The sequence below is a fragment of the Petaurus breviceps genome, unplaced genomic scaffold, assembly GCF_028583685.1.
Source record: "Petaurus breviceps papuanus isolate PSGF00001 unplaced genomic scaffold, PetGlider_PUasm1.0 120, whole genome shotgun sequence".
Classification (NCBI taxonomy): domain Eukaryota; kingdom Metazoa; phylum Chordata; class Mammalia; order Diprotodontia; family Petauridae; genus Petaurus; species Petaurus breviceps.
In genome coordinates this window covers 2,950,873-2,964,796 of record NW_027185627.1, presented here as the reverse complement: position 1 = coordinate 2,964,796, position 13,924 = coordinate 2,950,873, and the positions used below count along the sequence as shown (strand labels likewise).

The 13,924-nt window shown below is 38.0% G+C and overlaps 1 protein-coding gene across 2 annotated transcripts in view; it reads left to right on the top strand.

The window, feature by feature from the left end:
- COG7 (component of oligomeric golgi complex 7) overlaps positions 1-13,924 on the top strand; it is a 73,129-nt gene that overhangs the window by 47,929 nt on the left and 11,276 nt on the right. The window contains exons 11-17 of one of the 2 annotated variants that reach the window (XM_069089255.1): positions 564-629; positions 3,905-4,091; positions 5,190-5,330; positions 7,395-7,478; positions 11,131-11,245; positions 12,971-13,114; positions 13,278-13,372. In XM_069089255.1, the coding sequence (XP_068945356.1) occupies positions 564-629; positions 3,905-4,091; positions 5,190-5,330; positions 7,395-7,478; positions 11,131-11,245; positions 12,971-13,114; positions 13,278-13,333 (793 nt within the window). In that variant the 3' untranslated portion in view covers positions 13,334-13,372. The remainder of the gene's footprint in view (positions 1-563; positions 630-3,904; positions 4,092-5,189; positions 5,331-7,394; positions 7,479-11,130; positions 11,246-12,970; positions 13,115-13,277; positions 13,373-13,924) is intronic. The other variant, XM_069089250.1, reaches the window with a different exon arrangement.

The window sequence follows — 13,924 nt, the reverse complement described above, 5'->3', positions numbered from 1 at the left end:
ATTGGACACTGCATTGACCAGAGTTTTGAAGTCTTCCAATGCTATTTTCTTTTATGTTATTGTATTCATTGTGTAAATTATTTTCCTTGTTCTGCTTATTTGGTTCTGCATTTGTTCAAACAAGTCTTTACAGGTTGCCCTGAATTCTCATCTGTCATTTCTTACAGCACAATGTCGTTCTTTTACCTTCATATACCATAATTTGTTCAACCTTTCTCCAATTGATGGCTACTTAATTCTTTCTCCTTTTTCAAGATGAGATTCCTTAAGCAACGCTCTGATTTATTATTACTGGAACTTCCATAGCAAGGAAAGCTGATTCATGGCAGAGAAACCTGAGACAGGGAGGATTTTATAACTATATAGCATTTACCTTTTTATATTAATCATCAAAGGAGGAGATGTTTTCCATCAAGTCATCGAATAGTCAGCTTTTTCTCTGGACATAGTGTTACAAAATGTTGTGAATAGTTAGCGTTTTTTGTTAATGTGACAGTGTTCATCATGTAAGTGTCATATATCTGTGTATTTCAATTTTTTTAAGTGCCTTTTGTTTTGCTTAGGATAATAGCCACCTGTGGAGAACTTTTGCGGCATTGTGGGGACTTTGAACAGCAGCTAGCGAACAGGTAGGGAAGATTTGTGTTGTGATTTTCTGTTTAGAATCTTGTTTAGAAGGAAATCTGATTTTTAAAAATGTGTGTTATAGTCATTACAAGTCTATCAAATCCAAATTCTGTATAGCGCAAGACTTATTGATATGTACCTGGATAAAATTTATATTATTGTTGTTTTCATCATCTTTACTGTCTTTATCAAACATCAAGCACTATGAGAGGCCATGGTTCTGTCTAGCGTTAAAGTAAGGGTTAATAGCATAGTTTTGTTTAGTCGTGGTCGGTATAAGCTGCTTGGACCACTAAATATATTTTTCCATAGAAATAGTATTATAAATGGTGGTTAGGTTGCCAGGTCAGGCCTCAAAATATATTGAATTCACAATGTAGCCATACTATGGTATTTGTCTGAGTTTCAGGTACTGAGAACAGGAGAGAGGAGAAAGATAGTTTCCTAAACAAAAGTTTGAGATAGATATATTTTACGATCTCCTTTTTCTGCATTGATACCCCTCTCCTCAGGAACTCAGTGACTTCATGCTTTCTGAGCCTTCCACTTCTGTACCTCAGCCAGGTCTGCCTTTCTCAAAGTGTTTGATATTCTAAAATTACTCCTCTCACCGCCCCCAAAAGAAGCATTCCCTCAATGTGTTATCAGCTAGATTTTAGAAGGAAAGCGATTTGATTAAACTTACATTGATGTATTAATGACTTCTAACTTCTTTGCAGTTACTAGCGTTTTAAAAGAAGATTTTTTGCTAAGGTTAAAAAATAATTGCTAATTGGTGGACCTTGAGGCAGTATAAAAGTGAAAGGGGAAAAAAAGGGAGCAGTGTGGAGTTTGAGAGGGAAAGATGTTTTTGGATGGGGAAACCACCATGCAGTTTGATTGTAGTTCAGAATTTGTCCCTATGGTCAACTCCTTTAATCTATGTATGTCTTTCCCATCTTCTCTTTCTACTTATGAAACTGTATTTTTTCTGAAAGCTCATTTTTTGTAAATAATTTCATGGTAGCTACTTTGTTATTGAGGGAACTAGGGCAGGTCAAGGGTAACCATAAGAATGGTTTGTGTGTAAGTCAGGTTTATCTTCACATGCAAACAAGAAGTTATGTGAATAAATAGACTTACAAAATATTATCTATCTGTAGAATAGAATATACAAGTGAAAGAAACGAATATTTACCGTGAACACATAGTCAATTTTGTTGACAGTGAATGAGATAGGAATTAGATTTGGCAAAGTTTCCTGGAAGAGCTAGATATTTAACTTAAAAGTTCTGAGCCGGCACTAGGAGTAACTGAACATGCTGTTTCAACCATAGGGGAGTCTGAATGAAAGATGTGATGTATTGGAGATTGAAGAAAGAAGAGGCCCCAAACCTGTGGTGAAAGAAATGGAAAAGAATAGGCAGATACCAAATATCGTATGCTTAGGCTATAATCCTATAAACATGAGAATTGCGAGGAGAGACAATAATCTACCATGTGTTCTCTCTGTTAAGACAAAATGAGTGACACTGGCCTATAAAGCTTATCTAATCTCCCAATCAATCTAAAATATGGAACACAGACTTGGGACAAAGACTCCTCCCTTAAGCAGCAGAGGCAGCAGCTTGAAATACTATGGAATTCACTTCAGCAACAAGCTTGGAATTTGTCATCATTCTCCTCCAAGATTGCCACATTGCAGAAGCTGATAATTTAATGATTTTGTAGTGAGTAAAAGTAGGATGGCATGCCTGTTAGCTGAAGGATTTCCCATGTAAGATGTGACTCAGAGATGTAAGTGAGGTCTCTGTTGTTTTGTTTTCTTCTGCACTTAAATGTTGCTAGTTCTTGGAAAGATATCCGTAGAATAAAATGTTGGGGACTTATGCTAGAATCCTTTTGGAGTAGTTTAATAGGAAAATCAGACTTCAAGATCCTGTGTTCTATGAGCAAATCACTTAACTTCTTTAAAACTCAGTTTCCTTATCTGTAAAATGAGTATGATTCAAGGACAGCTGTAAATTACAAAGTGCTTTTATAAAAACACAAACTATTTACATTGACAAGTTTTCATGACATTGATGAGTTGCTGATAGCTTTTATTAAAAGTAATTAATTGAGGAAATATGTGAAACAGAAGTGTATATTTTAATTACAGTACTGTTAGTGTAATAGGAAATCAGGTAATTTGAGATAATACTATTTAGTTAATATAATAGGAAATCAGATGGTAAATTAGATTTTCTGATACTTCTCTAGGTAAAGAGGAAAATAAGAGGAAATACCATTAACTTTCTTTGGAGACCATGCTGTCGTTAATGTGATTTTTTAAAAAATTGCCATCTTTTATGTTTCAAAGATTTCAGATTCTATGACTATACGGCTCTTTAGTTTGGATGGTAAGGTGATATGTTGAAGTCAGTTGTATTGAAGTGATTAAGGCTTATATTACAACAGCTATGCAAAGGAAGAATGGCTGCCTGGAGAGCAAGGGAAGAAACTGATTTCTCACATATCTGACCACCAATATCAGACCAGCCCCATACTTTGCATATAGATTTATTATCTTTTTATACATGAGGCCTAAAATTTCATTTTCATTCAACTGAAGGGGAAATCTTTGAAGTATAAATCCAAACGTACAAAGACTGCTGCTCCCCCCAGGAAGTTGTTTGTGAGAAGCTGTGATTGTAATGGTTCTTGAGGTCAGTCCTGACAACTTCCTGGTCACCCTTGAACCTATTCCCGTTTACTAGTTCATGTGCACTTTTAGGGAGGCAGTAACATGCTGGGAAGAGCACTGAATTAGGAATTAGAACATGCAGGGTCATTCATTTCAATAAACATAGTAAACATGGCAAAGTACTGTGCTAGGCACTGGATATACAGAGCCAGAAACAAGATAATCCCTGTTCTGAAGGAACTTACGTTTTACCGAAGGAAAAATCTCATTTTTATTTTTGTAGTTCTTTCTTTACAATCATCCATCTTGTCCTGTTGAATTTAGCCCTTGTGTGGCTTATGACTGTGGGAAATTGCTTCACCCCTCAGTGCCTCTATTTCTTAGTTCTAATGTGGAAATTGTAATAACCATTCCATGCTTGCTTCATGTTGATCCACCAGAGTTTAGTAAATTGCATCTGGAGAAAAGTACAAGGTCCCTTCCCCAGCTTTCTCTGTGTGTGTATGCATATGTATATGTGTGTAAGTGTGTATATATGTGTGTGTCTGTATCTATATCTACCTACCTATCTATATGATGTCATAATAATAATAATACTCATTCTTATTATAGGATTTTGTCCACAGCTGGGAAGTATCTTACAGACTCTTACAGCCCTCATAGTTTGACTGGCTTTCAGGATAGCATCCTGATGGATAAGAAGAACTCTATTAAGAACCCATGGCAGGAATATAATTATCTTCAGAAGGAGAGTCCAGTAGAATATGCCAGTTTAATGGAAGTACTTTACACGATCAAGGTAAGAAGCCAGATGACAGTGTTCTTGGGATCAAATGCTATTACCCTAGCCCTTAAGTCTGGAAGTTTTTAGGGTCCAATGCTCTTCCTCTTAACATAGCTGTTCCTGTTCATTGTGTGAGATTTATGCTGCTGTTTGCCCTGTGGCCATTGTTCTTTCCCATTTATACATTGAATCTCACTTAAATTTGTCTGCCTGTGTTAACTCTGAAGAAATGTTCTTGGCATTTGGGGAAAAGAACCCTTTCAACGAAAGGGGTGACGCAAATAGTAAATTATGGTTTATAATGTGAATGGTAGCATTGATAATGTGTGGCCTACCACATTTATATCCAGAAGTGTTTTCAGGAAATTTGTTATAAAAACTCTGTACCCATCTTGTATTGAATCTTGCCCAGTGAACCTCATTACGTGTTTTTGACCATGCATATCCCTGTTATTTAGTCAATGATTTCCCAGACCACTACATACCCTAGGACAGGATCAAATCTTAATGCTGGTATATCATCTTTATGTGGTTTACCTGCTCTCTACAGCCTGGCCCCCCTAACTGACTACATTTGAGCCTGACACATACATTTCTTAAAGTAATTCTGTAAATCCATTCATCCGTGTTTTTGTGATTATGTTAAAGTAACTTTCTTTATCTTTATTGCTAATCTGATTTATGTCTGTTTGTCTTAATTGACTCATTTGTAATAGCAAAACTAAGGTTACATTTTCTGTTGTGGTATTTTCTCAGGCTATTTACAATTCCTTGTAACTTACACAAGCCATACATATGCTAGCTGTTAGTTAAATTTTATTGACTTGACCTCCTTGGAAATCATAATCATGTTTATGTATTTAGTGTACATAGATGTTGAGCTGGTGATTTTTTTTCTTACCCCTTTCCCCATTCCCTAGATGGTTAGAAATTGTATCAAGATATTCCGTAAGTCCTGTTTTTTTTCTGTCATTTTTCCAAAATTTTTGTCACTTAATGTGTTTTATGGCAGTCTGCATAGAACTTTGTATTTAGGGATATTGTGTCCTATACTTAGTAGGAAATCTTGTAGTCCTCTCTACTTTATTAATATGATTTTTTATTCTTACCTAGGAAAAAGGCTCAAGTAATCACAGCCTGCTATCTGCTTCTCGTACTCTCCTAACTCGCCTCAATCAGCAGGCCCACCAGTTCGCCTTTGATTCTGTTTTTCTGCGCATCAAACAACAGCTTCAGCTAATTTCCAAGATGGAGGTTAGTTTTTTGAAGTTTCTCCTAGGACCCATTCTGATTTGTTATAGATCCCTGTTTCCATCAGGAAGCCAACCATTTTTGGAACTCCCTTGGCACTGCTTCTTATTTAAATGTTCATTCGGCTTTTCTTTCTAGGATTTTTAAGGAAAGTCCATTTTCAGTATCCTAGAATCTTACCTTAAGGGTTTACTTTTCTTCCATAAGTTTTTAACATGGATTCTTGAGTTAATACCACTAACTTGAATTAGGTCTGTGTCATTCAGAGAAGAAATGAAAGAATGGACGGAAGAGTTATTGCGATGGAAAAATTGACAGGACTTGGTGATGCCATCAACAGAAGGGACAGGGTTGTAATACACACCTATCCAGGAAAAGTATTCTACATCTCAGAGACACAGTATAAACATAGATGAGACAACAATGAAAAATACAAATCCATAGTTTTATTGTCCTTGTTACTTCAGTCATGTCTCCAGTTTTTCTTCTCCTTTATGCTACGTCTTGAGCATCATCCTGATTCATCTTCCTGAAAACCTTCTTCCCTCATGTCATTCCGTTCTTCACAATCTCCTTTAGGATAATGTCCAAACCCCTTAGCCAGATAATGAAGACCCTTCATTGTCTGAACAAGAGATACCTTTTCAAATTTATTTCCCTCTATTTCACTACGGTATAAACCCCTTGTTCTGGCCAGAATGATCTATTCAGCAGTCTCCAAACAGGGTTGTGATTTATGTTAATTCCTTTTTTCATGCTGCTCTCAAGTGGAATCCTTTCCTTACCTTTCACCTGTCATAAGGCTATATCTAGCTGAAATATCACGTCTTCCATGACATCTCTTTTGATGGCCTAGAAATAGTCTCTTCCCTTTTGTTGTACTTACTGTTTGGCACAGTGGAAAGAACATTCACTCTGAAGTCGGAAGGTGTGAGTTTGAATCCCCCCTCTGAAACTTAGTTACTTGTGTACCCTTAACCAAGGCATTTAGGCTTCTTGGGCCTCAGTTTCTCATCTCTATAATGAAAGAGTTGGACTAAATGGCCTCAGGGGTCCTTTCTAGCTCTAGATTTGTGATCTTCTGGCACTTCTTTTGTACTATTTTATATTATAAATATTTGTCATATCTCTTCTATTAAACTACTGAAGGAAGGAAGGACCATGTCTTTTTTTTTAATCTTTTTACCATAGTGACTAGAACAGTGCTTTGCATATGGGAGACACTCAGTAAATATTTGTTGAATTGAAAGAATAAATGCAGATATTTGAAATGTTACTTTGTAGTAAGTTAGAATTTGACTGTTAGAAAGGAAAACATTGAGGACAAAGACATACTTGAAATCAAAGAAGGGAATTCAGAGCAGAAAGTATGAACCAGGGCAAGGTGACTAGAAAACTCTGGGGCAAGAGTAGAGAAATAAAGAGGCCTTTCTATGTAAAGAGTGTTTCCTAGAAGGGGAAAAAAATCAAGAGGAATAAATTAATGCTTGAAGATGAATAATACTAATAACTGGCATATATATCACCAAGGATCGTAGGATTGTGGAGTTAGAGCAGGAAGAGACCTTAGAAGTCATTTATAAAGCCCAGTCCTCTCATTTTATAGCAGAGGAACTGAGATCTAGAGATGTTAGGTGATTTGCACAGGGTTATATAGAGAATAAGTGCCAGATTTGGAGTTTAAGCTAAAGTTCTCTCACTCCTGCCATTTTACCATACTGTTTTAAAGTTTACAAAGCACTTTTCACACATAAAATTTGAACCCCATAACAACTCTGAAATAGGCAAGGCAGGTGTTGTCATTTCCATTTTACAGATGAGGAAACTGAGACTCTTTGAACTAAAATGACTTGTCTTCAGTCACATGGCCAGTTGTGTGTCAGAAGTGGGATATGCACTGAAGTCTCTCCTGACTCTTAAGTATAATGAGTGCTCTGTAGTGCTAAACCGGAGGTTCAGAGCCACATTCTAAAATTTAGGTTCAATTAAAATTAGGTCATTGATGGACTCAGGTAACTGATGAAGACAATTATTTAATAAAATTTACTTTTTCCCTTTCTTTTTCAGAATTGGAGCACAGCTGGAATTGGAGAGACTTTGACAGATGATCTTCCCACATTTAGCCTTACCCCTCTTGAATATATTAGCAATGTAAGAGACATAGTATATTGATTTTTCTGGGACAAGCATGGCAAATTAAATATCTTTTTTGTGTTTTGGCTGCTTGACACTCAGGGTTAAGTAGCTGTTTATCCCAGTTCTGCATTTTCTACCTTGACTTTTACAGTGTCTGTACTTAGGTCACATTCTTTTTCTTTTTTTGCTTTTTTGGAGGGCAATTGGGGTTAAGTAACTTGCCCAAGGTTGCACGGATAGGTTTTTTTGTGTGGGTGTTAAGTGTCTGAGGCCAGAACCAAACTCAGGTCCTCCTGACTCCGGGGCCGGCATTTTACTCACTGCTCCAGCTAGCTGTCCTGCTTACGTCACATTCTTTAAGGGAAAACTTATTTTAAAGAACTTTTGAAACACATGGTAGCTCAAGGATGAAGGTGAAGTTTCATGAAAAGGAAAAAGAATGAGATACATTAATAAATATTTGGAAAGTTCCACTATTAGAAGTAGGTGATGCTGTTTTGATTTTCTCAGTCCTTTATAGAAATGGGAAGAGTGTTGGCAACTTCAAACAAATGAGCAATCTTCATTATTTTTAGTCTTGTTTCAGTCAGTTTATATGAAAACTTATTCTAATTAATTGAAAAGAAACGCTAATTTCAAATATTCTGGTACCTTCATTGGGAGGGAGTGTAAACTAGTAATGTTTTTCATAGGCTATTAAACTGTTTGTACTACAGCCACGTTGTTGTTGGCATTTATCTACCACCCCCTTTTCAAAAAGAAAATTACTCAGCACCCTCCTGGAAATCTTTCTTTAACCTTTTAATGTTTTTTTTTTTAATTTGCATCATTTCAAAAAAATATAAAATAATTTTTTTTAAAGGTGCATCTTAAATTTAATAATTCATTGTTAATTTGTGGTTTTCCTACATTGGAAATTTTGATGATTCAATATCGTGTCATGTAACCATAGAGTATCATATTGCAGACAAGTCATTACATGCACATATTTTGCCAATGCATGATAGATAACTGAGTGATGAACTGGATTGGGAAGAAGATTTGTGGCAGAGAGATCAACCAGCAGGCTATTTATTTTAATAGTTCAGGTATGAGTTAATGTGTACTTGGGTGATTGCAGTATCAGAGGAGAGAAGGGTAAAAGGTTTAATGTGAGAGATGTTACTAAGGTTAAAACAAGAGGATTTGACAACTGATTGAATATGAGGAGTGAGAGAAAGTGAGAAGTTGAGGGTGACAGTTGGGTTGTGAGCCTGGGGTATGGGGAGGGTGATGGTAGCCCTAACAACAGTAGCACTGTTAGGAAGAGAGAAGGTCTGAGAGGGAGAAAGATAAATCAGTTCAGTTTTGGACATGTTGAGTTTAAGATACCTGTGGGACGTCTAGTTTGAGATGTCCAATGAGTAGTTAGAAATGCAAGGTTGGAAATCAGGAAAGAGGTTAGGGCTGGAGGATAAGTTAGATTTGAGAATCTTTAGGACAGAAATGATCGTTGAATCCATGGAAGCTGATGAGATCACCAAGTGAAATAGAATAGAGAGAGAAGAGAGGAAGGCCCAGGACTGAACATTAGGGGAAACCAGTGGTTAGTGAATGTGATGGATTAACATCCCCAAAAGGAGCCTGAGAAGAAGACCCAGAAGAGAGCAGTATCAGGAAAAATGGGAGTGAAGAGATTATTAAGAAGAGGGTGATGGCCATTGTCAGAGGCTGCCAAGAGGTCAAGGAGTATGAGGACTAGATGATTTTAAAGTTTCCTTTCATATCTGACCTTTAGTGTTTAAACAGCAGGATTAGGGTTAGAAACTGGGAGTCCTGACCTCCAGTACTATATCTCTAGCTTCATGTAAAATGCCTTGTTATGGGAAGAAACTAAGTACACTGTAGTTGAAATTACTGTACTTTTTCATCATTGCTACCGTGTTTCCCCGATAATAAGACCTATCCCGAAAATAAGCCTTCCCCTTACTGTGTAAAGATTCCTCTAAAATAAGCCCTCCCCCGAAAATAAGCCCTATTGAGATTGCTACTGTAGTGGAGGTGATCCCCTGTGCTACACGCTACATTAGGTACCCTCTATGCACCGTCCCCCCCTCCCCCCCGTGAAACGCACGCCGCGCTCTGAGCTGCATCCAATCAGAGCTGCAGCAGTGAGCGCATCATCCTGTTCTTCCCCAGTGATTTGCTTATTGAATAAAGGTACATTTTTTTGTTCACATTTACCTGTTTATTAAAATTGCTGTCAATGTTCATTAAAATAAGCCCTCCCCTGAAAATAAGCCCTCTGGTGTTTTTCTATCCAAAAAAATAATAAGACAGTGTCTTATTATCGGGGAAACACGGTATTCATGTACTTCCTAGGTAGCATGCTGTCTCAGGACACGTTAATAATAGACTGGAGTGAAAATCTTGAACCAGCAAGACTAATGCTTTTTTTGAGAGACTAGAGGATATAAACCTGAAAACTAAAGAATTTTTACAGTGTTCTTTATAACTGAAATCTGGGCTTGACATTTTACATTTGGTATTTTGGGCATTGGTATTCTCTGAGTTTTGATTCATATTACACAGTAAGCCAGGATGATCACCAACAGCATCTTGGAATCTAGCCAATCTGTTAGCCATATTGACTATGGCAGCACTTTGCTGAGCTAGCCTGGGCTGTACCTATATGGTAAACTGAAGTATGGCAGGCACATCCCTAGTGGTTACATCTTGTTTTAAAGCTTGCATTATCCCCATGAGACTACACTGTTACGAGTTGTCGGAAGAATAACAATAATAGAGTAAACTAGCACTTGTAATCTAAGGCTAGACAGGGCAAGGATGAATCTCAGAGGCAGAGTTGACATAGCACTGGGATTTGAAAACTGTTATTTGAATCTTCTAGTCAGAGAATGGTATTTGTGTGTAGCTAGCAGGGAAAAGCCTGTGGGTCTTCTCTTTATCTCTTTAAATATACCTACACATAAGAATAGCAGAAAAGTCAAGAGTTTTGTCTTTGAATACAGGTGATAATGATTACACAAGCACACAAACACATAAATCTGTATCACATAGACAAAATATCATTGATTTAGGAAAGTTTGTAACAGTGGTCAGTGTAACTAAATTCTGGAAAGAAATTTAGGTCAAAGAGCTCTTGTATGAAGATATTTTGTCTCTTATTTATTTGCCTTTAATAAGCATGCTAGCATAATTAATGTATTATATTAAATAATTGCCTGCATCCTGCCAACACAAATCTGATATGATGGTCAAAATGTCAGAAATGCAGGACTGGCATACGGGTGAGATCTCTGGACTAGAGATAATGTAGATTTGGTATTCCACCCAAAAAGCTAAATAATCTACCCAAAATAGCTAAAGATTCTGTTTTGTCCTGAGTGTGGATGAGATCACTAAGGGAGTGGATATTGAGAGAAGAGAGTAGCCAGCTTGGGGGGTGGGGGTAGACTCAACTCAGAATGTACAAACTGACTTTTAAAGTCAGGGTTTGCTGAGATTGAGTCAGGATTTTGAATGAGGAAGAATGCTGATTTCCTTTATTTTGCTACCAATTAGAAGAACAGACTAGCAACCTTTTTTTTTTTTTTGGTGGGCTGGTAAATGTTTGTACATGTTATGTCTATACCTTAATGGTAACAGCACTCTATTTTCTGTTTAGATTGGGCAGTATATCATGTCCCTGCCACTAAATCTTGAGCCGTTTGTCACCCAGGAGGATTCTGCTTTGGAATTAGCCTTGCACGCTGGAAAGCTGCCGTTCCCTCCTGAGCAAGGTGAGAGAATCACTTAGCTGCTGTTGCACCTCAGGGGAAAAGCGCTGATCCAGACATTTCTGGCTTTGTGAGAGGAGAACACCGAATGTCACAGGATCATAGAACCGTAGAGGTCATGTAGTCCGAAGCCTAAGAAATTGAAGCTCCTAAAGCGCATTTAACGATTTGCTTTGAGGATAGTAAGTGGAAGAGTGGAAATTGGAACTTGGGTCCTCTGACTTCTAAATCTAACGCCGCTTGTAGAGTACCATGCTGTCCTACTGTCAGTGATGCTTGCTTATGTACTCTCTTCCACAATAGACACTCATAAAATGTTGCACTTAGATACTGTTTGGAGTATTTTATGGATGAAGAAACTGAGGCCAGAGAAAGGAAAACTCTTACCTCAGGTCTATTGACTTAACCCAGATTAGAAGCCAGTTCTTTTAATTCTCATTTCAGTCTTTTTTTCATATCCCTCTTAAAAGTGAATTAATTCACTCTAATAGAATGAACAGTTTTGGATTAACAGTTATCAAAAAGCTACAGCTGTGGAATCATGAGTCTGTAGTAAAGAGAAAGTATTCACTAAGATGTTTAACGAGTAACACTATTGATGTTTGCCACTCTCTAATGGGCATTTATAATAGAACAGGTCAGGACTGATAGTGTTTATTGATAAGTAGAGAGTGATAGGTTTAAGGTTCCTGGAAACTTTGCCTCAAATGGAGGGTCAGCTGATAGGCACAGATTGGGTCACGGGCCTAGAAAACAGAGATAAGCGTTACTGACTTCAAGGGAGAAACACCAGAGTGTTCCTGTTCTCTTTGGGTAAAGTCAAAAGTCCTTGGGTGTAACTTAATCAAAAGCATTTCTATGAAGTGGCTGCTATTAAAATTGAGGAAGATTGAAGTAATTACAAGACTTTTCACTGAAACTTTTCAAATCCAGAGTTAAAAGATAGTATAGAGCTCTTGTTCAGAAACCTAGCTTTTCCACATCTCTTCTTGAAGCTCTCTACTCCCTTAGTTCTTGTGATAGTTCTTCTCCTACTCACTCTGACTACTACTGGCTCTTCTTCCCTGCCTTTTGACTTACACACGTCCTCCAAGGTTCATCCCCCCCCTACTTGCCTTTCCTACAGTCACTCACAACTTCAGCTATTATCCTTGTGCTGATGACTCCTGAATCTACATCTCCAACTCTGACCTTCTATCTGTGTTTCATTTCTCTAATTCCAACCAACAATAGAAAATAGAGAAAAAAATTAATGCATCGTTCAAGACCCATCTCTTTCATGACATCTTTTTTTTTTTTTGGAGGGCAGTTGGGGTTAAGTGACTTGCCCAAGGTCACACGACTAGTGTCTGAGGCCGGATCTGAACCCATGTCCTCCTGACTCCAGGGCCAGTGGCTGCATTCACTGCGCCACCTAGCCACCCCTCTTTCATGACATCTTCACCAATTATTCAAGCTCATCTTGTTTTCCTTTTCTCCTAACTCTTGTGGTATTTAAGTACCATGCAACTCAACACTTATTTTTTTTTTTTTAATTTTGTGTGTTGGTCTTATTGAGACACGAAGCTCCCTGAAGACAGACCACTTTTTAGGCTTCTTTTGTATCCTCTATAGCATGTACAATCCTGTACACACATAGGAGGTATTCAGTAACATCTAAGTAGCCAGTGGGATTTTTCATGGGCAGGCGTCCTATGTTTCTGGTGAAATATTCTTTCTTCGTTTCAGGGGATGAATTGCCTGAGCTGGACAACATGGCTGACTACTGGTTGGGTTCCATTGCCAGGGCCACAATGCAGACATATTGTGATGTGATCCTTCAGATTCCTGAGCTGACCCCACACTCCACAAAGCAGCTGGCTACAGACATTGGTATGTGTAGGGCTTATGGGAGTCAGGTCACTGCTGCTGGTTGTCTGGCAGGCCCTTAGGGTCAGATACCTAGGGGTTAGACTAGAATGAACAACACTAACAAGTCTGTTTCCTTGCCCTCTTCATTTGGGTCACCCCAGAACTGTCCTTCTGCTTCTGACAGGGCAGGCCAGATGCCAGATCAGATATAGGACTTGCCTCCTTTCAGCATGCATGTAACAGAGTCTGAGGTGTGCCCCTCTGCTTCTTCCCTGAAAGGTGAGAGACCAGCTTTTGCCAACATAGGACACTAGAGAAAGAACCTTTCAAGTCTCTCCTTAAAAGTCTGGGGTTTATTTGTGTTCAAACTATGTTATGTGTTGCAGACTCTACTTAGAGTACACGAGAACACTTAGAGATACACGTCAGTCCTCATGTGTGTAATGCTGTCTGGTCTCTACAGAAAGAGCCTTTTGCAATAAAGAGTTTCCTGAGGAGCAGCCCAAGTGCCTGTTTATTCCATGCAAGAAAATAACCCTGCCAGCATGGGGCACTAGATATTAACAGTACCTAGATTTTCATCTGAGTGCCCTTCTAACTGCTTGATGTTCAAAAAAACTCTTCCACAGTGTGAGAGATGGTTGTTAGAATAATGCTATTTGTGAAGATAAAACCTTTAGCAGTAGTCACTTTCATAGAATTATAGAAAGAAATTTTGAGCTGGAAAAGAACTTTAGACTGTGAAATTCAATCCCTGCATTTTACTGATAAGGAAACTGAGGTTCCCAAGGGAAAGTTCACTCCCCAAAATTGAACAGCTAATTAATGGTA